At 41.3% G+C, this 23,247-nt stretch overlaps 5 protein-coding genes across 7 annotated transcripts; 3 read left to right on the forward strand and 2 right to left on the reverse strand.

The window, feature by feature from the left end:
• Positions 1 to 59: 59 nt before the first annotated feature.
• LOC106652986 lies at positions 60 to 2,012 on the reverse strand. Its single transcript, XM_014372196.2, has 5 exons — positions 1,355 to 2,012; positions 1,199 to 1,261; positions 1,068 to 1,130; positions 853 to 966; positions 60 to 780 (listed from the first exon to the last, which is right to left on the reverse strand). The coding sequence occupies exons 1-5, from the start codon at positions 1,433 to 1,435 to the stop codon at positions 298 to 300; spliced, it is 804 nt and encodes a 267-aa protein (XP_014227682.1). The 5' UTR covers positions 1,436 to 2,012; the 3' UTR covers positions 60 to 297.
• Positions 2,013 to 2,287: 275 nt separating this feature from the next.
• Positions 2,288 to 4,813, forward strand: LOC106653017 (cyclin-dependent-like kinase 5). Its single transcript, XM_014372229.2, has 7 exons — positions 2,288 to 2,590; positions 2,785 to 2,873; positions 3,147 to 3,340; positions 3,413 to 3,500; positions 3,572 to 3,955; positions 4,035 to 4,196; positions 4,704 to 4,813. The coding sequence occupies exons 1-6, from the start codon at positions 2,479 to 2,481 to the stop codon at positions 4,140 to 4,142; spliced, it is 975 nt and encodes a 324-aa protein (XP_014227715.1). The 5' UTR covers positions 2,288 to 2,478; the 3' UTR covers positions 4,143 to 4,196; positions 4,704 to 4,813.
• Positions 4,193 to 7,633, reverse strand: LOC106653016 (T-cell immunomodulatory protein). The gene is made up of 5 exons (XM_014372228.2): positions 7,346 to 7,633; positions 6,611 to 7,199; positions 5,953 to 6,537; positions 5,531 to 5,877; positions 4,193 to 4,894 (listed from the first exon to the last, which is right to left on the reverse strand). Exons 2-5 carry the CDS (start codon positions 7,179 to 7,181, stop codon positions 4,631 to 4,633), a joined length of 1,767 nt encoding a protein of 588 aa, XP_014227714.1. The 5' UTR covers positions 7,182 to 7,199; positions 7,346 to 7,633; the 3' UTR covers positions 4,193 to 4,630.
• A 128-nt stretch (positions 7,634 to 7,761) lies between these two features.
• Positions 7,762 to 10,371, forward strand: LOC106653232 (solute carrier family 35 member G1). Its single transcript, XM_014372602.2, has 4 exons — positions 7,762 to 8,138; positions 8,211 to 8,395; positions 8,486 to 9,063; positions 9,129 to 10,371. Exons 2-4 carry the CDS (start codon positions 8,213 to 8,215, stop codon positions 9,412 to 9,414), a joined length of 1,047 nt encoding a protein of 348 aa, XP_014228088.1. The 5' UTR covers positions 7,762 to 8,138; positions 8,211 to 8,212; the 3' UTR covers positions 9,415 to 10,371.
• Positions 9,148 to 23,224, forward strand: LOC106653230 (vascular endothelial growth factor receptor kdr-like). Of its 3 annotated transcripts, none has more exons than XM_014372601.1 (14): positions 9,148 to 9,227; positions 16,866 to 16,996; positions 17,086 to 17,284; positions 17,385 to 17,518; positions 17,594 to 17,887; positions 17,982 to 18,153; positions 18,252 to 18,372; positions 18,454 to 18,629; positions 18,693 to 19,447; positions 19,531 to 19,690; positions 19,919 to 20,561; positions 20,725 to 21,405; positions 21,488 to 21,593; positions 21,680 to 23,224. In XM_014372601.1, exons 2-14 carry the CDS (start codon positions 16,910 to 16,912, stop codon positions 22,436 to 22,438), a joined length of 4,287 nt encoding a protein of 1,428 aa, XP_014228087.1. In that variant the 5' UTR covers positions 9,148 to 9,227; positions 16,866 to 16,909; the 3' UTR covers positions 22,439 to 23,224. The 3 variants fall into 3 exon arrangements, with proteins under 3 accessions (XP_014228087.1, XP_014228085.1, XP_014228086.1); XM_014372599.2 differs by lacking the exon at positions 9,148 to 9,227 and adding an exon at positions 12,801 to 13,202; XM_014372600.2 differs by lacking the exon at positions 9,148 to 9,227 and adding an exon at positions 12,801 to 13,202 and having other exon boundaries at positions 20,761 to 21,405.
• Positions 23,225 to 23,247: the final 23 nt, after the last annotated feature.

Below are 23,247 nucleotides of genomic sequence, written 5' to 3' on the forward strand. Positions count from 1 at the left end.
TCCATCTTATTGATTTATTGAGCAAATTGAGTTTCGTAACAATGAAGGTCCATGTAACTTCTTTAAATTCTATATCGTGTAAAACTTCGATACAGCCATTCTCGTGTGAAGTTTTCGTCGGACACACGTTTTGGCACTTCGATCGTGTAAGGATGACGACAGCAAAGTTTTATACAAAAAGTAGCGATTAATTTTTCTCACCAGTTTTTTTTTTTTTTTTTTTTTTTTCGAGAAAAAGTTTCAACGTTACGATGATCGTGTCGTCGCAGCGGCGTTGCGCACCTCGAATCGATCATATCACACTTGACACATCCAAGGCGGTCTAAATCCAATTGGCTTGTCGAAGCTGTTGAGATTCGGCGGCGCCTCGACGAGCAGCGTGACCTCGGGCACGACGGGCGGATTGGCGGACGTCGTGGTGGTGGTGCGCGGCGACGATCTGGCCCTGGCCTGCGTCGTCGAGAATTTGGACACTGGCTGGGGCAGATGGCTGCTGCTGCCGTGCTGGCCGGCGGCTGCGGTCTCGATGTTGCCGTGACTCCGGCTCGAGCGCTCCTTTTTGGCGGGAGCGCTACGCGCGCGAATCCGCGACGAAGGAGCGTCGCTCGGTATCTGCTGGTGCGACTGCGACTGATGATGACTGTGATGATTGTTGTTGTGATGACTGTCGACGGTCGCGTTTTTCTGTTTCAGCGCTTTGAAGATGCGTCGCACTTCCTCGTTCACGTCGGCCGGCGTCTCGACCATCGCGTTGTCCATGTTGTAACTCAAACGAGCCAGCTGCAATGCAACGGGCGTATCAAACTCGCTTCTTTTTCAAGGGTCGTTCGCCGTTTAAAACCGTCGATTTACCTCGATTATGTTCTCTTCCAATTCGCTGAATCGTCGCAGCAGAGCAGCCGTCTTTGTGCTGAGCTTCGTCAGATTGTGCGTGACGTAGACTTCCCGCCCGATGTCGGCCTCCATCTGTGTATGTTTATTGCAAAATTATGGGGTTAGGTTGACTTGTGTTTTTGGAGCTACGTAATAATAATAATAATAGTGTCAATTATTCGTTTTTCACCAACATCTTTCATCGATTCGAGGATCTTGTTGCCGACAAAGTCGAGACTCGCGCGAGCTTGGTTCACCTGAATAAACGAGACGAGTTTTACAAGTTTGCGATTAGTGGAATTTCGCCGATGGATGCTATTCTTACCAAGAAACTAAAGTCCTCAACTTCGTCGACGAGTTGGTAGTGCGTCCTCATAACTCGAAAAAACTACGAGAAAAGGTAAGTGGTGACAGGGACTCATTTTCGTGGCTGCCACTACGAAGTAACAACATCTTATACAAGAGACATGGTTCAACTCACTCGTTGCATGGTATAAAACGCGATCGACACATTTGCGAGGACGAACAGGATGCTATTGAACAATCGCAGTATCAAAAACATCCCAGCGCAGTCTCTGGGGCCCGATACAGGCCGCCTCTGTGCCGCTGCAGCAAATCGGAGCTATCGTTCTTCGTCGTCGGCGACGTCGTCGTGTCTCCTCCCGCCGAAAATCAATCATATCAGACGACGACTTTGACCCGCGTTGGCCGTGTAACGGATTTCCCCTGCAACGTCGGATTTATCGATTCCCATTTGACGCGACACGTCTCCAACCTCGGGTGCGTCGACGACGGGTGCCTATATTTTTATTTTATTTATTTTTTCTTTGTTTTTGTTTTCTTGCCAAATAGGTTTCTTTTACTCAAAAAAGTACGAGAAATGTTGTAAAATTTTGTATTGGGTGGACCTGTATAAACCGTTGCATTGCCCGTCGGACGCGATTATATCGATCGATCGATCGATTAGCGAATGTTTTTTTTTTCAAATTTCGCAGCTCGCTTTTAGCATCGAAAGGTTGTATATTTTGAACAATGTTAATTTACTACAATTTTCAAATACTATTGTGTTAGGACAAAAAAGAAATTCATTCAAATTCATAGCCTACAAGAGTAAAAAGCGCTACAGGCTGCAAGCTCAAACAAACTTGCAGACATTCGCGAGAGATAATGCGCCTCTCGATAATACAATTCAGCGCGGCGAGCTTTGTACTACCTACTTATATTGTAAAGCTCGCGTCAAAGTCGTGTGTGCAGAGCTGCTGCACATGTGTGCGCTATCTCTATGCCGATGGGCGGTGCGCCGCGCGACGCTTTTGCACACTCAGTACTCGGTACTGTAGTTATATAGGTACTACACTGGATCATATAGTACTACCACTACGTAGCTGCTGCTAACCCATCGTCGGCTGTGCAGTGTGTCGTTCTCTGGCGCGCGCGCGGCTTACTGAACTCGATTTTTTCTTTTTTTGTATTTTATCGTACCTATATCCACTCCGCACGCGCCTGTGGCTTGGTTTTCCCCCTGCTTCTGCTGCCGCTACTGCTGCTGCTGCCACAGGCCACTTGTGTGTGCCATAATATATAAGTGCTGTTGTGTATGTTTTTATGTTAGACTTCTGCCAGTGCACGCGGATACTGCCCGCCCGCCACCGCCGACGAGACAGATCGAACAGAAATATAATGCAAAAGTATGAGAAGTTGGAAAAAATAGGAGAAGGTAGGTGAACATTTTCTGAGCTTTTTATTTGAATGAAATACTCTCGTGAGCTCGCGATATGAACTATATACGTCAGCTATTCTGTGTAATGTGTGCATCTTGGCTGAATTTTCACAGAACTGTGTACACACATTATCTTCTGCTATAATGATGCGTGCCCACACGCACTGACTTTTGTTATGTTTCTTTGACAGGTACTTATGGCACGGTTTTCAAAGCTAAAAATCTCGAGACCCAAGAGATAGTCGCTCTCAAGAGGGTGCGCCTCGACGACGATGACGAGGTCAGTTGTTTTGTTTTTTTTTTCTCATCTTATTGCATACACACGTCTATTTATCGACCTTCGCACTCTGCTCTCTCTCTCACACGCACGATACACAAGCTTTCACCGACGCTTATGCTTATCGATTTTTTATTATTTATATATATAACATATAGGCATACACGCTGTCATCTATAGATATGATAGTGCCTACACTTTAATTGCATTAACGTTCTCTCATCCTTTTACTTTAAAACTGACGATGGACTTGACTTTTGTTACTTTCCGTCAAAGGGTGTTCCGTCGTCCGCACTCAGGGAAATATGCTTGCTCAAAGAGCTGAAACACAAGAATATTGTTAGACTGTACGATGTACTTCACAGCGATAAAAAACTTACTCTAGTCTTCGAGCACTGCGATCAAGATCTTAAAAAGTATTTTGATAGTCTTTATGGGGAAATTGATCCTGACGTTGTCAAGTCGTTTCTGTAAGTGTTTTTTTGGCTTCACGAGTATTCATGATTTATTATAATTCCTTGCATTATGAATTCTTAATTTAGATTTCAGTTACTTCGAGGTCTTGCATTCTGCCACAGCAGGAATGTTCTTCACAGAGATCTTAAACCTCAAAATCTTCTTATTAATAAGGTATCTTTCTACTTCAATATAATTTTTATCTGCGACATAAAATCTAGTAATTTATCAATACTTTTTTTCAGAATGATGAATTAAAGTTAGCTGACTTTGGCTTAGCGAGAGCATTTGGTATCCCTGTTAAATGTTATTCAGCGGAAGTTGTTACATTATGGTACCGTCCTCCAGATGTACTTTTTGGAGCTAAACTATACACTACCTCAATTGATATGTGGAGTGCAGGCTGTATATTTGCAGAATTATCCAATTCAGGCAGACCTCTCTTTCCAGGCTCTGATGGAGATGATCAATTAAAAAGAATATTTAAAATGTTAGGAACTCCCACTGAAGAAACTTGGCCAGACATTTCAACTCTTCCAGATTATAGAGCTTTCCCTCAATATCATTTAACACCTGGTCTCACACAAGCTTGTCCCAAACTAACAGCTAGAGGAAAAGATTTACTTCAAGTAAATATATTTTTAATACATTGTTTTATTTAAAAAATAAAATGCTAACATGACAATTTTAATGTTTTACACATTTTAGAGATTATTAGTATGTAATCCAGCTCTTCGGTTATCAGCTGAAGAAGCTATGGCTCATTCATATTTTAATGACTTGGATCCTGCCATCAGAAATGACAGATGTCAATAACAATGTAAAGATTTAGTTTTGTGGGACTAAAAAATGACTAACTAAAATTATATGGTAAATAATTTTTATAATTTCATATATCATATAAATGTTAGATTTTTGGCTTGATATAAAAATGGTGATCATTTTTATGTAATGAAAAAATAGAGTTTAACATACCAATCACAATAAGTTTGAAAAGATATCAAGAAGTTATATCACTATGTACAAAATTGTAACAGTTTTCCACTCAATAGTTTTTAATAATTACAACACACTTGTAAAACTTTAACTAGAATAATTATCCACTCACTCAGTTTCTATACCTAATCTTATACTTATTTTAGTGCATGAATTAACAAAAATATTATAAATTTTTTAATTAGATAATAGAATAGTTATATCTCAACGAGATACATTTTAATACTAATACATTAAAAATTTTAAATCACTGAAAAAAAAATTAAAGAAAATAATTACATTTTAACAAGATTCTTTTTGCTGAAATTTTACATTGCGTCGAAATGAAATCTATGTGCTTCTTGCAACCTCTCAATTTTATCTTCACGTCTCTCTTTCCAGTACAGAGAAGCAATAATTGCAGTGATGAGTCCGCATGTAGCAGATAAAGCAGCTGCACTCAGAAGAATCAGCTTGCTGGGTGTTAAATAAAGCTGAGCTTTCCATCTTGAAGAATCTGACAAAGGATTTGGTATTACAACCATTTGAGAATTCGGAATTATCTGAGGATATTCCCGCGATTTGTTGGCCAGCTGTGAAAACAAATTTTTTTCAATAATATGTTCCATAAATGAAATCATTAATCTTCCCATTTAGAAGAGTTCATTGAAATAAGTACAAAATTTCAGCAATTTTATAAATTGTACTTTATAATTTAGCTCAAGATTATTACGAAATGTATTTCAAAAATTTTATTTTGACTTTTATTTTATTGGAAAGTGTTCTAGCTGAATTTTATTACGCATAACTTTCAATTATAATACGATTTTATTCATGTAGAATAATTCTATAATATTCATTGAAGAATGCCAAAAATAATTTTTAACTCAAAATATTTTTACAATTTTACACTTAATAAAACATAAAATTGAAAGTAATACAAGTATTTGCTCAAATACCAAATTAAATTTTTTTTATGTAACTAAAAAATATTAACTGATTCAAAGTTTGCCTTGTAATTTTCAATAAAGTTTGATGTAATATAATAATAGCAAGTGTTTGCAATTTTCAAGCAGGTAAAAGTAATTTCTATATTCAAAATAAGTATGTAAGAATAAAAATGAATGTTTTTGATTTGAAACCATGGATCATTGATTTTAGCAACCAATTAAAAAGAACAAAACATTACCTTAACTAAATTTAATGCAATAATAATTTGTAAGTCTTACCCCAACTGTTAATAAGTCAACAAAATTTGGAGTTCTTCCTAATCCAAAAGTAGTGTATGGTAAATGCAAACTGAAATGTGCACTTTGAGGTAATTGGGCTGCTAGGGCATGGCGATTATTACCATCTTGCGTAGTAGTTTTGTAAGAAATTGATGGGCCAGGTAAATTTGTGCCATATGTCCTTTTTTTCTGTCCAAGAGTACCAGGAGAGATAGGATACTTACTGTTTGTCCGACCAGTAAGAACCATAACTTTTACAAAATTAGCATCATAATCTAAACTGTTTTTAAAAGCAGCTGTTTGGTACATATCCTTATCTTTAAGAACAAATATCACATCCAAAATACCTACAACAATTAAAATAATTATAATTCAACAAATGTTAAACAAAGAAATTTATTACATTAGTTATGGTATCTTACCATCTTGGTAAAAGTCATAAAATACTGCCATAGCACTCTCATTTGAAAATGGATACAATGCATTCCAACGCACTTTAAAAGTCCTATTAAGTGCTCCACCAAGAGTTTCACATGGAACATTTTCCAAAAGAAACGATTGAGTTTTGTTAAAATAAGTCAAAGTAGCCAAAAGATCTGGATATCCATCCATATTGAAATCTCCACCTCTCATTGTAATTGTATCAGTATAACGTTGACCGTTACCAACCACAAAGCCCCAAGTTTCCCCTGTAGGGCTTTTGAAATCAACGAGTAAATCGTACCACTTGTCATTAGTGTAAATTTTTATCTTGGACTTTAAACAATGGGGATCATCACATGTGGGTAAAACTAAATCCATTCTTCCCAATAGTTCTACATCAAGGTAGAGAGACTGCCCAACAACTATAAAATCAGTTGGTATTTTTTTATAATATTCAAATCCATTTTCTTTACCATGCCAAATTTCTAAATATTTTTCAGTTGTAATAACCAAATCCGCATAAAAATCATGGTTTAGATCTAAAAATGCATTGGCATGGGGCTTTTTTATTGGTAGCAATTCACCTAAAAAATTTTTCTTATATTAGATACCATTATAATTATTTGAATGTTTATAAAAATTTAAGTGTCTTTATACCTAATCCTTTAGCTGGTGCTTTCATTGGTATAGGCGTTGGTGCAGTTTTATTGACATTGAAAACCCAAAACATTCTCTCATTATTTTGATCCGTCCCAAAAAGGTCCACGATCATATCTTGATTGTAATCCATTGCTAATGGTTCATGAGCCATTATCAATAAAGGTTTGCTTTCATCAGCACACTGTAATTCATCTTTGCCACCCCACAAAATATAAACATTAATAAATGTTGTGTCATTTGCTTTATTAACTGTAGTGATCATAATATCCATGAAAACATCTCCGTCAAAGTCACCAGGTACAACACTTGTAATTTTGCTTTTATTAAATGTGCAACTATACTTTTCTGATGGTCTTAACAATGGTTCTTCCATGTACGCCAGCATGATCTGCACAGTTTTTGCATCTTTAGTGAGCACAAACACATCAGTCAATTCATCTGAATTAAAGTCTCCAAAAGCTGCTGGCATTCGATCTAATTCTTTGCCAAAAACAGCAGTAGTAATGTCACTGCACCCGCTCAATGCTATAAGAGCATTGAACAAAAACATGAAAATCCAACGCGTCATGATGAAAATTTCTGCTACCTAGAAAGTGTAAACACAATTATAAAACGCTTATAATGACACACTTATACAAATTTAACGAAATAGAATAGCCCAGCTAAATTTGAGCGTTGGGCTCTTCTTATCATTCGTTTGCTTAACACACTGAACGTTTTTCGATGACTCACCTTTCAGATGAAGTCATGACAACAATCTGCTTCAGAGTGCAAATTTTTGTTGGCTACAACTAATTGATATCGTATCCAGTAATTCGATAAAAATTTCACATAATGCGCGATAGAAGAGCACCAAAACTGATAAAACCCAACAGATATAACAGTCGCGCGTCACCTCTAAGAAGCGAACGAAACAGGAATCAAAATTTGCGACGTTCGTCCAAGACGTGCGATTGTCTTCCCACTCACAGTCCTCGGTGTACAAAACTGTCAAGCGCAATTCTCGATTCCGGACTGGTCTGGGCGGCTGGTGTAATATTGTGTTTTGCCGTGCTGCTGCTAGTGCGCGCAAGACTACGGCGCATCATAAAATGGCAGCACCAGCTGACTCCAGCTGATTGGTTACAGTACAGTTCCCCGCAGCGGCGGCGAGGCAGCGCAAAAAATACACCAATTTGACGATAATAAGTGAAGTGGCTTGTGGCGGCGTCGGCGGTGTCTATTTCACTTTGCTGACCCGCACGATGTTTTGCGATTAATTAGCCAAGTTGCGCAAACATCGTATCGAGCCATGAGGTGCGCGCCTCTTTTTACACCTCTAGTCCTTGTATCGCGGTGCTGCTCGATGCAAGTCATCGTCATGTGCAGCGCAAAACGACTCGCACTTCAATTTATTTCACGTTTTTCCGTTTGATCAATGAAAACTGCATCGCGGGCTAATGAAACAAAAATTGATGGATTCGTAATTCGTCCACTTCGCAAAGATTCTAGTCGTATACCTGTGATATTACATATCACAATTGCAGTAAGTGTTGCCGTGACATACATGTCAAGTGGATTGTCGATGAAGAGCTGAAACTCGTATTTGTAATTTCAGATATGCCAGAAAACGTAGAATTGCAGCATCTAGTCGACGCGGATATAGAGTGCCAAAATCCACCGCGACAAAGTAATATTTCTTTACCAAAGTGCAAAACATGTCCTTATCTTGGCCTTATCTTAGCTACAGTATCATCCTTGTTTTTTTCATTATGTAGTGTCATTGTTAAATATTTAGTAAATGTAAGTATAACGTATTCAAAGATAATTGGTAATTTTGAAATAATTGAGCTAGTTCCATGAATTAAAAGAATAAATAATTGTAATTTACAGATAAATCCTATGGAGTTAGCTGCCTTCAGATTTGTAGGAGTTTTATTACCAGCAATTCCAATTGTTATATACAAAGGGGCTCATCCTTTTCCTAAAGGAAGACGTCTCATGTTAATCTTAAGAAGTTTTATAGGAGCTACGGGGCTAATGTTAAGCTTTTATGCTTTTAGACACATGCCTTTGGCAGATGCATCTGTAATTGTCTTTTCAGTACCAGTATTTGTAGCAATATTTGCCAGAATATTTTTAAAAGAGCCATGTGGTCTGTTCAATGTAGTTACAATATGCTTGACACTCATAGGTGTTGTATTGATTACCCGTCCACCAATTATATTTGGTAAAACTGTGAATTCTTTGACAGATAGTAATATAGATACTGAGCAAGAGGATTTATGGGGTGCAATGGCAGCTCTTTCTGCCACCTTATTTGGGGCTAATGCATATGTCCTTTTAAGGGCTTTGAAAGGGCTGCACTTCTCTGTTATAATGACCAATTTTGGATCTTTTGCTTTAGTTCAAACTGTTTTAGTTTCTTGGGCTATTGGAGCTTTGTGCTTGCCTCAATGCGGAAAAGAAAGGTAAAAATAATACTAATTTCATGGAATGACTTTTATTGATTCTATAAATTGTTTTACTATTGCAGATTGTTAATAGTTGCTCTAGCTCTTTTTAGTTTTGGAGGACAAATACTATTAACATTGGCACTTCAGATGGAACAGGCTGGGCCAGTCGCCATTGCCAGGTCAGCAGATATTGTTTTTGCATTTTTTTGGGAAATACTATTTTTCAATGAAATACCAAATAAATTTTCAATTGGTGGAGCAATTCTTGTCACAAGTTCAGTATTGCTCACAGGATTGAGAAAATGGGCTATTTCTCTACCAGAGACTTCTAGTGTCAAAAAATCGTTGGGTTTTCTCACCCTCTAGTGACCTTAAAAGTATTGATTAAACTGTAATACTAAAATAAGATAACTTGTATAAGTTAGTTGGCCATATAACTTATGCACTTTTATAGAATCAAATTAATTAAAACGATTTTGTACAAAAGTATAGAATGCTTAAAAATACATTGCATTATCAAAAAAAGCACATAGAACTGGCAATAGAATCGGGCATATGCCAAAGACTAGGTAAAAATGAAAATTTTCAAATTTTAATCATGCGATTTTTATTCAAGATTTTTCAAAATTGAAAGTGGTTTCATATTAATGTTCTCTTGAAGATGCTTAATTTTTTGTACTGAAAAATACTGAATATAAATTTCAAAGAAAACTTGAAAATTTTTGCTTTTATTTTAAATAAAGACGTCGCTCTTAAAAAAAATTAAAAAATCAATTAAAATACTAACGCACATTATGAAAAGCAATATTTGAGTTAATTTACAATCTATTGTAAATTTATAATTTTGGAAAATAAGTGTCATTTTGCTAAAAATAGACCATTCAAATATTTTCTAGCGTTTGGTTTAGTATCAAAAAATGTATACAAATTCCATTCTCAAATTATACAAATTTTCCGTAAGATACCTCGTATCACGATGGTTTTCAAAAACAAAATTGTCACACAGACGCGACTGATATCACTTGAAAAACGCTCATCCTTTTTATCTTTATTTTACGAACATGACAGCAAACGAATTTATGTTAATTATACTGGTAGTGTTCAATTAATACTTTTCATTAAATTAGAAGCTTAGCTTGAAAAATTGTAGCAAACAAATATTGATGTATTAAATGGTGGTCCATATGTATAGTTAAAATGGTGCAGCGATCTTGTTTTAAGCCTATAGATGAATTAAGACTTTGTACTGAATCAATGAAACTCATTGTGCATTTATGTATTATGAAACTCTTATTTTATTGTTCATGACGATAAATAAATTTTTGTTCAGATATATTAGTTAAATGAGCATTACCTTGACCTTCTTCATCGTAATGATTTTATTTTAAGACTCGTGATAAATAAACAAGTTTTTGGTGCAAATAAATTTACGCAGTTCCAAGAGAACTACCAAGTAATTATTTGGAATAAGAATTCAATCAAATAACGAAAATTGACTCTTAAGATTGTTATATCACTTAGATTGCTTTTATAATTTCATGATTTTGAAACGTTTTTATAGTTATTCTTATAAATGAAAGATTATGGTATTTCACTTATACTTTAGTTGAAAAATCCTAAACTATCGACGTTTACCTTGAGCAGTGATACTGAATGTTTTTCATTGTTTTATTTTCTTTTTTAAAGAAATGAAAACGAACTACTTTTACGTTTGTTAAAATCTTTCTTTTTTTGTCCTGAATTAAATCGTGAGTTAAATTCATTACAGTCTCAAGTAATTAAGTTACATAATAATTATTCAGAGAAACGTCCAATTATGGCAGATAAATTTAAAAACGAGATTTGATTTGTGCCAAAAAAAAAGTCAGAGTTCACATTAAATCATGAAAAAAAGTTGGCGATACGTTAGAACGACTGCGGTGGGGGCAAACATTATTTTGTTCGTAAACACGGTTTTGTACAGTCGATAAGCAAGAGTATAATAATAGCGCTTATCGTGCAAAAGGAAATGCTTCCTTTCTCTACGGTCTGTTGGCAAAGTTTTAAAATGAATATATTTGAAAAATTCCACAAGTTTGAATCGTAACACGATTGGGAATGCCTTTTAAAAGCATTCAAATTTGTACGACCGCGATTTCTGTCAATTACTCCACGGCCTCGTTGAATTTAAGGGCATAACTCAAAACACCGTAATTAAAATATTACTATATATGCATGAACTCGCTCAGCGCGTAGCATGACTTTTCACGTTTAAGGTTTTTTTTGTCGCACCACGGGCCAGCGAGCAAAGTATATATATTCCTTTTCACTCGGAGCACTACTTCCGAAAATAGCCTATCAAACAATGACTCAAGGGTTTACGCCCGTGATTTCGGAAGTTTGTTGTTTCACGCGCTAACGGGATTTACGCCTTGCCGCAAGCGTCTCTTTCTCGCTCTCTCGAGAATTTCTCACATCTAAAATCGCTTTGACGAAGAATACGAAGCAGAAGCGCAGCAGCGGTGTGATATAGATACTTGGCAGAGATGCGGGAAGAACCGTATATAATAAATATTCCAAGCCTGCATGTTATGCTGCGGCTGCTGAATCGAGCTTCGACTGAATAGTGCCATCTGCGCGCGCGTATAAACCCATGATCTGCATGGCTATATAAAACTATCGTATGTATAAATCGTTGATCGATTTATTTACGCAAGCTGCTTTCATGAGTCGGGGAAAAAATATGTACGGGGGAAAAATTAATGATTCAATAATTTTGGGATGATAGCGAAATGATCTCGTTACTGGACCAATTTTAGGCGCGTGTAGTCATAATTAGCGTGATTATTTGCTCATAATAATAACTGCGGGTATATACAGATTCGAACCGGAGATAGAGCTATATACTCGCACGCGTGTCCGCACGCTAGTTTGTCATTGACACAGCTATACATACAAGCCTACTTTCATCGATGAACTTTCAATTATTATGTATTCCAAGCGTTGAAATGAAAAATAGCGTCTCATGCCTCTGTAAGGCCTATCTATTGCTATCCACTTGTCGCGATCGATCTATATACATTAATCGGTAGGAGCTCGAAAATCCGTAAGTAATAACGCTATTATGAACGCGACGACGCCAATTGGTATCTTCTCGCGACGACTACTGCGCGATAAAAGAAAAAAAAAGAAAAACTTTGATTCGACAGGGTTCGCGGCGCTTATACTTGTAATATATACGTATGCTCGACAGCGCAGCGTACAATTGCTTATCGCGCGCGCCCGCACTTGTCTCTATGTTTATTTAGACTGATGCTTCCCCCTCGGGGGACAAGTGTATCTCTTTTTTCTCTATTATACCCTTGTTATCTCGGCTCGTTGACACGCTGCATTTAGTCTTTATCGATGCTCAAAACGAATCGGTAATGCAATAGCGTATAAAATTACCCGCGACTATTCGTTTGGGCGCGAGATGCACCGATCGCGTGTTTATTTTTTGTACATAGCCGAGGCGTGGATCGGCAACGAACGATCGTGTCGAAAAAGCGCGGCGATCGCGTCTCGGGTCTCGAAAGTGGGGACTCGTGTATCGGCTCTCGTGTATGTGCTCCTCTCTCAAAGTGGAAGAGTCGGTAATGCTCGTCCATGTGTGTGAGTTCACACACACACACACACACACACATACGAGAATACAAACAGTGAGCTCTGCGGTGTATAAGCCGTGCGTGTATGTTATACGCGCGGAGAGTCACAGTCGCAGTCAGTCAGTCGAAGGCCGCGTGCCGAGACGCAAGGAATATACGACATTTTACTATTTATTCGCGAATACGTACCAAAAACAACAATACAAAGGTGCACCAGTGCGCGGTATAACTGACATAAATAAAAGAGAGATGCTCCGCAAGGAGTAAGCGAGTGCAGTGTGCTAGAATAAAAAGTGCAGCCACTCGTGGGCGCTGATTCAGAGACTGTCATGTGTCGGATTGGAAAGTTTTAGAAAATAATAAACCCAAGCCGGAGAGAGAGAGAGAGAGAGAGCGAACCATCGACGCAAGGACAAAGACGAAAAAAACCCTGCAAAGGAGTCACGATGAATTCGGAGGAGAAACGGCCGCGGCAGCGGCAGCTGTTGCTGCTGCTCTTGGGCCTGACTTTGACGTTCTCGATACCAACAGGTAAGAGAAGCGGCGGCACAACTGTACTTGTATGTATAGAGCGCACGAATTGCACTGCACGGGCGCGTGCTCGCGGCCGCGATGAGCACTGCAGGCAGCATACCTATTACGCGCACGCATACACACATGTGCGGGGAACACGCCCGACGAGGCTCGTTCGCGCTTTGATTCTCTTTGCATAATTGCACGCGACGACGACTGCGTCGAATAATAACAATAACGATCGCTATCCGCACACGTGTGTTTGCGATATACAGTGCAGAATAGTTACTACTATACGTACATAGGTACAAATGCGAGCCACGTAATTTCTTATTATACACCTCTGTGTATAAGCGGATGATGGTTCCGCTTTGCTCACGATGGCCGCGAGCGCGACATTTCGAGAGGAAGTAAGGATATTGAGACGCGCGCGAGTCAAGATGTTTAATATTGGAAAGGTGACGTCAGCGGCCAGCCCTTCGCGCAGCCAGCGAAACCGGTTACTCGCGCGCGAGAGGTTTCTCTCGTAAATAATATGCGCGCGCGCGTGTGTCAGTGCATGACTGCGTTTTGTATATATGTTATATACGGTACCGCGTCGTAAAATCGCGTATAGTTTTTAGCCTTGCGTGCACCTTTGCATTCTTCTTCTATTCGCGCCGATGTACAATAAAAATCCGTTTTTTGAAAACGTGAAAAGTCGAAAAGAGAATAATAGGAAACAAGAAGGAAACGAAAAGGCTCATTAAAATACCGATGACATCGGCATGTGCGCACACGCGCGTGTGTCCGAGTGTGTGTGTGTGTGTCAAAGTCGAATTAATTAAAATACAAACGCGATGCCTAATATTCTACACACACACACACACACACACACATTATATATCCCGGGATAGTTTCGTGAAATTGACTTATTAGACACCGCACGGATCGAGACATGTAATAATAACGTACTCATAGTTTAGATATCTCACGGCGACGAGGTAGGCGCGCGCGCGCGCACGGATAAACCATTATACACACAGACAGGCAGTATTTTTCTGAAACGAGCGAGATAAATTTCAGTATGAATCACGCACCTGATGAGAGAGAGAGGAATACATGTATACGCGCGCGAGTACACACAACGCGGCCGTCACACGCGCGACGCGCTTACTTATATATTATGTCGAACATGATATGCCCGGCTTTTCCATTTTGGTGTATTACGCACTTTCGAAACTTCGCGTGTAGTGTACGTGCCTTACACTATTGTACGCTATAATGCAATGTTCGCAGAAACGTTGACTCCAAAAATCATCGCGACGTCCCCTCCTCGAACAAAAAATATTAGTCTCGAGCTAAGGTGTGATTTTCGAGTCAATCATTCGTCGTGTACATTATGAGACCGATATTTGGATAATGCTTCCGGTATTGACAGCGAATTATCGTTTTATAATAAGTATTATATACACACGCACTCGCGGAATTACACGTGCGCGCGCGAGTTATGCCGATAAAAATTACTCCCACGCTTAGCGTTAAGCCATGTCGCGCGCTTAGCTTTCCGATAATTGATTCGGAATCGATCCGCGGAATCGGAATTAATCAAAAGGCGCACTAGTTTTTATTGCACTATACGTGCGCCAAGTTCCAATTGCAGCATTCACGGTCAATTACGATGCATAATATTATGTGGCATAATTGTTTATGAAAATACACACGTTCATTCATCGTCATTCTTAAAATTCTGCGAATCAACAATATAAAATTATATCTTACGTTCGCTGCGAGATTCCGATCGAATTTTATCGCCTCGATGCACAGCGGGCATATTATAAAAGCAGCCTCTATTTGATCGACTTTTATATATTGTATATTTGAAATCGTATAGACGTTTTTTCGTCCGGTTTATCGATATCCAAGTCGCGAGCGCGTTCGATCGCTCCTCTTATCTCGATCGTCACAATTTACATAAATATAATGATACGATCTACGATCCGGTCGTGTTATTGTAGAGCGTCGAAGCGCATAACGCATAAGCGTCGAAGTGTATTTTCCCCCGTAAAACTAACCGATTGCCAAAATTTAATATTCAACTCGTTCGCCGATCGTCGAGGGAATTCATTAAAATTTTTCGGTTTTTACACTATCGAAGCGATGCGCGCGCGGGTCAAATTGGATAAAATTATCAGCATCCATTTCGCAAGAGTCGAGATGGGTAATGTCATCGCACGCGAATACACGAGTCGGAGGGACCTTGCAGAATTCCCAAACGAAACTTTCGCATTGGGCAATTATTATGCTATACTGCATATGTCATGCCGATTATATTTCGACACTTGATGCTATAAATATGTCCTTCGATCGACCGATGAATTTGTATTCTTATTCGTGGCCGCGCGTGGCGCATCGTCACGTCTTCTCTAAGCCACCGCGATCGAGCGGTTAACAGAAAATTTTGATAATAGTTCGCGCGGATGCGATTAAATAATATTCACCCGCAAATAAAAAGTTGATGGTTCAAATCTCGCGATATACTCATAGACCAGCAACGATAGTTGTATGAAAGTTAGTTGAACTGATCTGCGTACGCACAACAGGAAGAATGTGTCGAGGAGTAAAAGATAAAGGCAATCCTTATCGCGCATATACAGCAACACGCCTTAAAATGTAATGTGTGTCTGCTGTAGGATATACTAGAAAATGAACCGTTTCGAAAAGAATACGCATATTAGCATGTGTACTGCGCGTTTAGCATATCTATGCCAATCGCAGGAAAGATTGGACTTTCTGCGCCATGCGTCCATCGTCGTGTGCTGCTCGTCAAAAATATAATGTAGCGATAATAGATTTGTCTAATTGTGACATTTCCGCATAATTCGGGGCATTCCCTTTTTTTTCGTTATCGTTATCTTACTCCAAAGTCGACGTGCTTTGATGGTATTTTGTGGATACATCGTAAGCGCCGTTCATGCACACCTTTACTCAAGTTGAGCATCACGTACATACATTTATCTTTTGACCGCGCCAAAAATTGAAATCTAACTTAACTCATATTCGCACTCGATGATGCGTTTAAATGAGGGGTATGTGGAGGTGAAAATTCAGGCTATTCCACCGATTTGAATTAAATTCAATCAACGTTGATGCAAGCTTTTTTCGCTTTCGCTTTGACTCCGAATTTGAAAATGTACCTACGTATGTAAATTGATACGTTAATGCCTGCGGGTATGCATTCTTTACAATGTCAATTGTTGTTTATTTTATCCCGATTGACGACTTTGCCTATGAATGATGCTTCAAAAGTGCAGTTAAAATAGACAAAGGTTGCCTAAGATGGTTTGGGTATAATTTTCTGATGCGATTTATCATGCCCTATGAAGCGTCGAGAAAATTTCAAATGACATCGAGAAAGATTATTTTTAATTGAGGCTAAATGATCGTAAATGATCGCGTGGCTATGGACTGCGCATAAATATTACAAAAACCTAAAGATATGCACGCTACAATCTGTATAGATCAAATTGCTTCTAAGCTCGATAAAATAACTCGAATATTATAATCCTCGATAAGCGATTGCTTTTAATACGAATCTTAAATTGTCTCGATCGGTGAAACTTGAGCATCAATTACAAGCTATTGATAGATGAAACTATATATAAAAAAATGTTTATTTACTTTTTTGTATCGTTCATGTAGTATGCGAAGCGCACAAACCGGTCATCCATCCGAACGTACCCGAAATGATAATCAACGAGCACGAGTCACTGGAAATCGTGTGCACGGCAACCTACGAGATGGATTTTCACTATCCAGAAGAGGACGATACGGTAAGTCGATCCTAGCGATCGATGAAAAAAAACAGTACGTCCCACATATCACGAGTTATGTCGATAATAATAAAAATCGTTCCGAACAGCTTAAAACGTCGATCCAACACGAGGGTAGGCCCGTGTTCAATGAAGCAGACGGCACCAACACGATCAAATTCATCAGACCCTCTGTCCGTTACGGCGACACCGGCTGGTACGGTTGCGCCCACACGAAAATGCAGTTCGACCGCTGGCATCGCGATTACAACGACCCGAACGCCAGTTGGATCTACGTTTACGTCAGATGTGAGTATAAGGATCCGGAGTTTTTTTTTTTTCACTAACGCATTCACACTTTGCACCTTGCAACGATGATAAATTTTGCTCTTTCTATTCGTTTGCGCAGCGAACGACACCGTCTTCGTTCACGAGGAGATGGATGTACTGACGCCGATATTTGCCCCGGCCAACGAGCCGCTGCACTTGCCGTGTCGGCCGACGCTGCCCCATTACCATGTGGACCTGTCGATCAACGACAGAGTAAGTACATCATTTGCATTGTTTTTTCATCATCAAACTAATCGATCGTGTTAATTCAATTGGCGTTTCGCGCAGGACATCACTATGGACGAGAACGTCAAGTTCGACCCGAAGGTCGGCTTCATCGTGAAAAATTTGTCGGCCGAGGACACGGGAACGTTCGTCTGCTCGATTCGAAAAGACGACGGCGAGGTGGCCACTTACGAGGGTACGATCATAGTGACCACACCCACGGGCCTCAAGAAGCCGGAAATTCTCTCCTCCGGCCTGGAGCACGTGACCAAGGGCTCGAGGCTCAGCGTCAAGTGTCAGATCGTGATCGGCACCGACTTGCGCTACGAATTCCACTGGGTCACTCCGAGAACTTCGGTAAGATAGATCGACCCGTTTATTAAAGATATTATAATATAAAATTGTAACGCGTTGAAATTAATGATATTTCGTTCCTCGTTGATTTATACAGGCTTCGAGGATGATCGTGGACCCGGTGGAGATATTCGAGGGCAACCACAACAAGCTCGTCATATCGGAGCTGATCGAGAACAACGTGACCGAGGACGACGACGGCGAGTACATTTGCCGAGTCGTAACGAGAAAAGAAACTGTCGAGACCCAGAGATACATCAACGTTCACGGTTCGTACAATCGATCTTTTCAGCTACATAATATATACGATTTACCCGCACGGTATTTTGATTTTTAATCGTTTTTTCAATTTTCGTCAATCACACAGATCCGAGTCACACGTTCCTTCGACTCAAATACACCGACAGCCGAGAATTCAACGTCAAGACTTATCAGCCGGTCAGCTTCACGATCGAGGTGGAAGCCTATCCCGAGCCAGTGATCACGTGGTTCGTATACATATTATTCAATATAAAAGTTTTTGTACAACGAAACTTGCAAAATTGTCATATTATTTTATTGGTGCGCAGGTTCACTCCGGACGGCAAGAACGCGTCGACTTTGCAAAGAATACAAGTGACCAATAGCGGCTCTATGACGTCCCTGAAAATACCCAGCGTTCAGATAGAAGACATGGGAACTTACCACGTGCAAGCTTACAACGATCAACAGACGAAAACCTTGAACTTCACTCTCAACGTTTTGGGTACGTGTCTCTATTATTTGTACCATCGATCGAAATGTAATCTCATTTCTGCAATCATTACAGCCAAGCCATGGGCGGTGATCGGCCACAGCGTCAAGCCGTACTACGTGATCGACGAGCCGGCCGAGTTCTACTGCAACGTCGTGGGCAATCCCCTGCCCGAGATCAGCTGGTACTACACCAAGTGTCCGCACTATCCGCAGCTCGTCGACTGCGAGCGCGACCAGCTCGAGACCGAGATCGTGGACGATCGCAATCCGCCGCGCGTCGACGCCAAGACCGAGCTCCGAGTCTCCCAGTCGGGCCTGATCAATTGCACGGCCTGCAACGAGTACGGCTGCGACTCGGCCCTCCAGGACGTCCTCGTCTCGGACACGGATCTGCGCAACAACGCCTTCACGATCCTCGAGCCCGAGGACAACGTGACGATCGGCGACGAGCTGCGCGTCACCTGCGTCGCGTCCAGTTACAATTTCTCGAGCGTCGAGTGGCTCGACGCCAACAATCATCCGCTCGTCCAGTCGGCCAAGCTGCGACTGACCTTCGAGGACTCGGCGTACACGCATCGCAGCCACTTGACCCTGGCCAATCTGACCTACGCGGACGAGGCCGAGTTTCACTGTCGCGCCCTGACGCCCGACAACGAGGCCGAGTACACGGTCTATCATCTGCGCGTCAGCGAGCCCTCGGCGCCGAGATTCAAGTCCGTCAACATGAACGGCACGGAGACGGTCGTCTCGGCCAAGGAGGCGCACAAGGTCCGATACCTCATTTGCCGCGTGGACGGACTACCCGTACCGCAAGTGACTTGGTTCAAGGTAAGCAAAGACATTTTATCAAAGAGGCATTTATCTTTTTAATATTGAATTTTCGTCACTGATTTGGTTGGTTTTTTTTCAAGGACGGTAAACCGCTGAAAATCAACGATCAATTCTCGCTCGATCAAGACAATCAGACGTTGACCATCAAGTATCTCATGGAGAAGAATAGCGGCAAATATTCGTGCATCGCCCAAAATCGATTCGGCCAGGTAGAACAGTTCCAAACGTTCATGGTCAAAGGTAAGATATGCATCAAGAAATCTGTTCGTTCGCATAAATTTTTATATTGGTTGATCGTTTATTTAACGTTCATTCGGTTGTTTGTTCACACTCGCTTGAAGCAAAACTTGTGTGTTATTTTTGTTAAATCCATTGAAGTTAAGATTATTTCTTGGTTCGATGGCAATTAGCAAGAGAAGATTAACGATCTTCAGGTTCAAAGTAATCACGATGATATCTTGTTTACAGGTCCTCGTGTGTCACTGGCTTGGATAATCGCCATCGTGATTCTGGTGCTGCTGTTGATCGGTCTGATGACCTACTTCTGCATCAAGATCAAGAAGGAAAAAACGATGCGCAAACAGCTGATGGAGGACGGCCTGATCTACTTCGAGGAGGGCGCCCTGGACTGCATCAATCCCGAACTGACGATCGACGATCAAGCCGAGCTCCTGCCGTACGATCGAAAATTCGAGTTCCCGCGCAGCAATCTGAAGCTGGGCAAGCAGCTCGGCAGTGGAGCCTTCGGCGTCGTGATCAAGGCCCAGGCCCGGGGCATCCTGCCCGAAGAGTCCGTCTCGACGGTGGCCGTGAAGATGGTGCGCCGCAACGCCGAGCCCGCCTACATACGCGCCCTGGCCAGCGAGCTCAAGATCATGGTGCACCTGGGCAAGCATCTGAACGTCGTCAATCTTCTGGGCGCCTGCACGAACAACATTGCCAAGCGCGAGTTGTTGGTAATCGTGGAGTATTGCCGCTACGGCAATCTGCACAATTATCTGCTGAAGCACCGGGACGATTTCATCGATCAGATCGATCCCAATACCGGTGACATCGATCCCGATATCGGTTACGACATCATCTGCAACGCTCGTAGCAGCACACGCAACAGGTAAATCTTGATTGAAAAAAAAGACCATCTCTCGCTTGCACATGTCTAATTTTCACACAAAATACATTAACAAAAAATGTCTAATGTGACTAATACGAACTATACGCCGTACTAAGCAACTAAAAAAAATTCTCTGTGTATTATTTGTTTCGCGGCCGAGCAGCAAGGTAAAGTACGCCGCTTTGTCGTTTGCTCGTAGCGTGAGCGGCCAATCGGCCAACCAGCAGACCACGGCCTCGACGACGCTCATGACGACGAGCGGCGGCAACAGGACGGGCTACAGCGAGGCCGTCACCTACGTCGCCGACACGGAGGACGTCGCCGGAATCGGCGGCGGCAACGTCAACGACGGCCTGGTGGACTCGGTGGGCTCGCAGCAGCAGCAGCCCGAGTGGAGCACCAACTATCAGGGCGACTACAAGGAGCGCAACGTCAAGCCCATCTGCACGCAGGACCTGCTGCTCTGGGCGTTCCAGGTGGCGCGCGGCATGGAGTATCTGTGCAAGCGCAAGGTGCTGCACGGCGACTTGGCGGCCCGCAACATCCTCCTGGCCGAGAACAACGTCGTCAAGATCTGCGACTTCGGCCTGGCCAAGTCCATGTACAAGGACGAGAATTATCAGAAGAAGAGCGACGGCCCGGTGCCGATCAAGTGGATGGCCATCGAGTCGATACGCGATCGCGTCTTCTCGACCCAGTCGGACATCTGGTCGTTTGGCATCGTCCTCTGGGAGTTCTTCTCGCTCGCCGAGACCCCCTATCCGGGCATGCAGGCGGAGAAGCAGTACCAAAAGCTCATCGAGGGCTACAGAATGGAGCGACCCAAATACGCCACCGAAGATGTGTAAGTTTGAATGCCCTAGATGACCTCGATCGGTGTCCTTTTTGATTACTTCTATCTCACTTTATGCTCTCTTTCTTTGCAGATATTCGATTATGAAAAGGTGTTGGAGATCGAAGCCGGTTCTCAGGCCGTCGTTCTCGGAATTAGTCGACAGCTTGGGTGATCTCATGGATGAACGTATCAAGCAGGTAATGGTCGACGACACTTGATCATCATTTTCGTTGTTCATTTTACGTAATGCATAAGTTTAATCAATTGCTATTCGTTCGTTTAGGAGTACATCGAGATGAACTCGCCGTACATGGACTTGAACGCGACGAATCAAGAGGACAACAAGGACTACTTGACCATGATGGCCTCCCCGGATCATTCGCTTCTCGCCTCGCCGAATCACGACTACGTCAATTGTCCCAACGTACTTTCGGACGCGCCTACGACCCGCAGCCCCAGCGACGACACGTCGGGCGTATTCGGCAGTCCCAGAGGCGACGCGTCCTCGTCCTCGTCGCCCTACAATCCACGCTTCGATTTTCCCAATACTTCGTCGTCGCGCCACAACACCACCACCAATTCGCATTCGGACAACGAAGAGGCGGCGCCGATGCTGCGAAAAGTCGAGGATCCCGAGGAGGAGCTCGACGCGGACAACTACCTCAAGCCGATCGATGTGAAGAAGAAACGCGAGAACTTCGTCAAGCAGCAGGAGGAAGAAAAGAGCAGAGAACGAACGGCATACGATCGCGACTCGGGCTATTGCAATACGCCCAAGAATTTCGAGCTGGTCGACGTCAAGGTTCACGAATTGAGGCCACAGCCAGCGCAGCGGCGGCAGCAGCAACAGCAGCAGCCACAGCAACATTATCGAAATCTCGACGAGATCGATATGCCAGGAGTGATAATACACACGCAGGACAATTACGTCAATATGCCGCAGCAGAAAACTGATTTTCTCAAGGACAGCTCAGTGGACAAGAACTTTTTGAATCCGAGTTATATATGGGCTGAGGCTCGAAAAACTGATATACTAGAATAAGGCGAATCGAGTGAGAGTTGAATGAATTATAATTTTTATTTGAGCGAATCTGTCAGTTGTGAGATTATGTGAAGTTAGAAAGTAATTTTTTTAAAATGTAAGGATGAATTTATGAAGAGTTTTTTTGAGTAATTTTGTTACGTTGTAACAAAATAATATAGGATACCTACATACTCGCTGGAAGTAACGTTTCGAAATCCATTTTTGTGCCATTTGCGATGCTTGCTAAAATTTTGAATTTATAAGCTCGAACGTGTGGTACGATAATTTTTCTGAGATGTCTAATACTTGTGATTATTTCGAATTGTATAAACAACGAGCAATGGTACAGAAAACCAGGCTCGCGTCGTTATACTGCCATTAAACAATCACATAGGGCTTTGAATGTACTACAGTTCTTTCTCATTGTTCGAGTCGTTAAAAATGACTAATTGCTACTTAAATGTAAGTTATGTGTTTGTAAATGAATGTGTTTTTTTGTATTCTGTGTTGTCTCGTTGAGAATTTACGGGTTTTCAATGACATAATGATGCTCGGTAAATAAAATCAATTTTTTACGCGCGAATGTTCAATTCTATACTTACGGGTGTATAGGATACACGCCCGAGTGATTTTTATCGCTGAATTTATTATGTTTTAAGCCTACCGATAGAATTAGAATAGTAGAAAACGCGAACAAATTATATAATGAAATAGATCATGTATTTCTGTACAAATTGTCATGTAACATATAATAAAATTGTAAATATTTTTTGTTTTTATATTAAAGTAAATTTCTACATAGTATTCGTTACTTTTTTTTTGTTGCG

Source organism: Trichogramma pretiosum, unplaced genomic scaffold, assembly GCF_000599845.2.
Source record: "Trichogramma pretiosum strain Unisexual culture from Peru unplaced genomic scaffold, Tpre_2.0 scaffold30, whole genome shotgun sequence".
Lineage (NCBI taxonomy): Eukaryota > Metazoa > Arthropoda > Insecta > Hymenoptera > Trichogrammatidae > Trichogramma > Trichogramma pretiosum.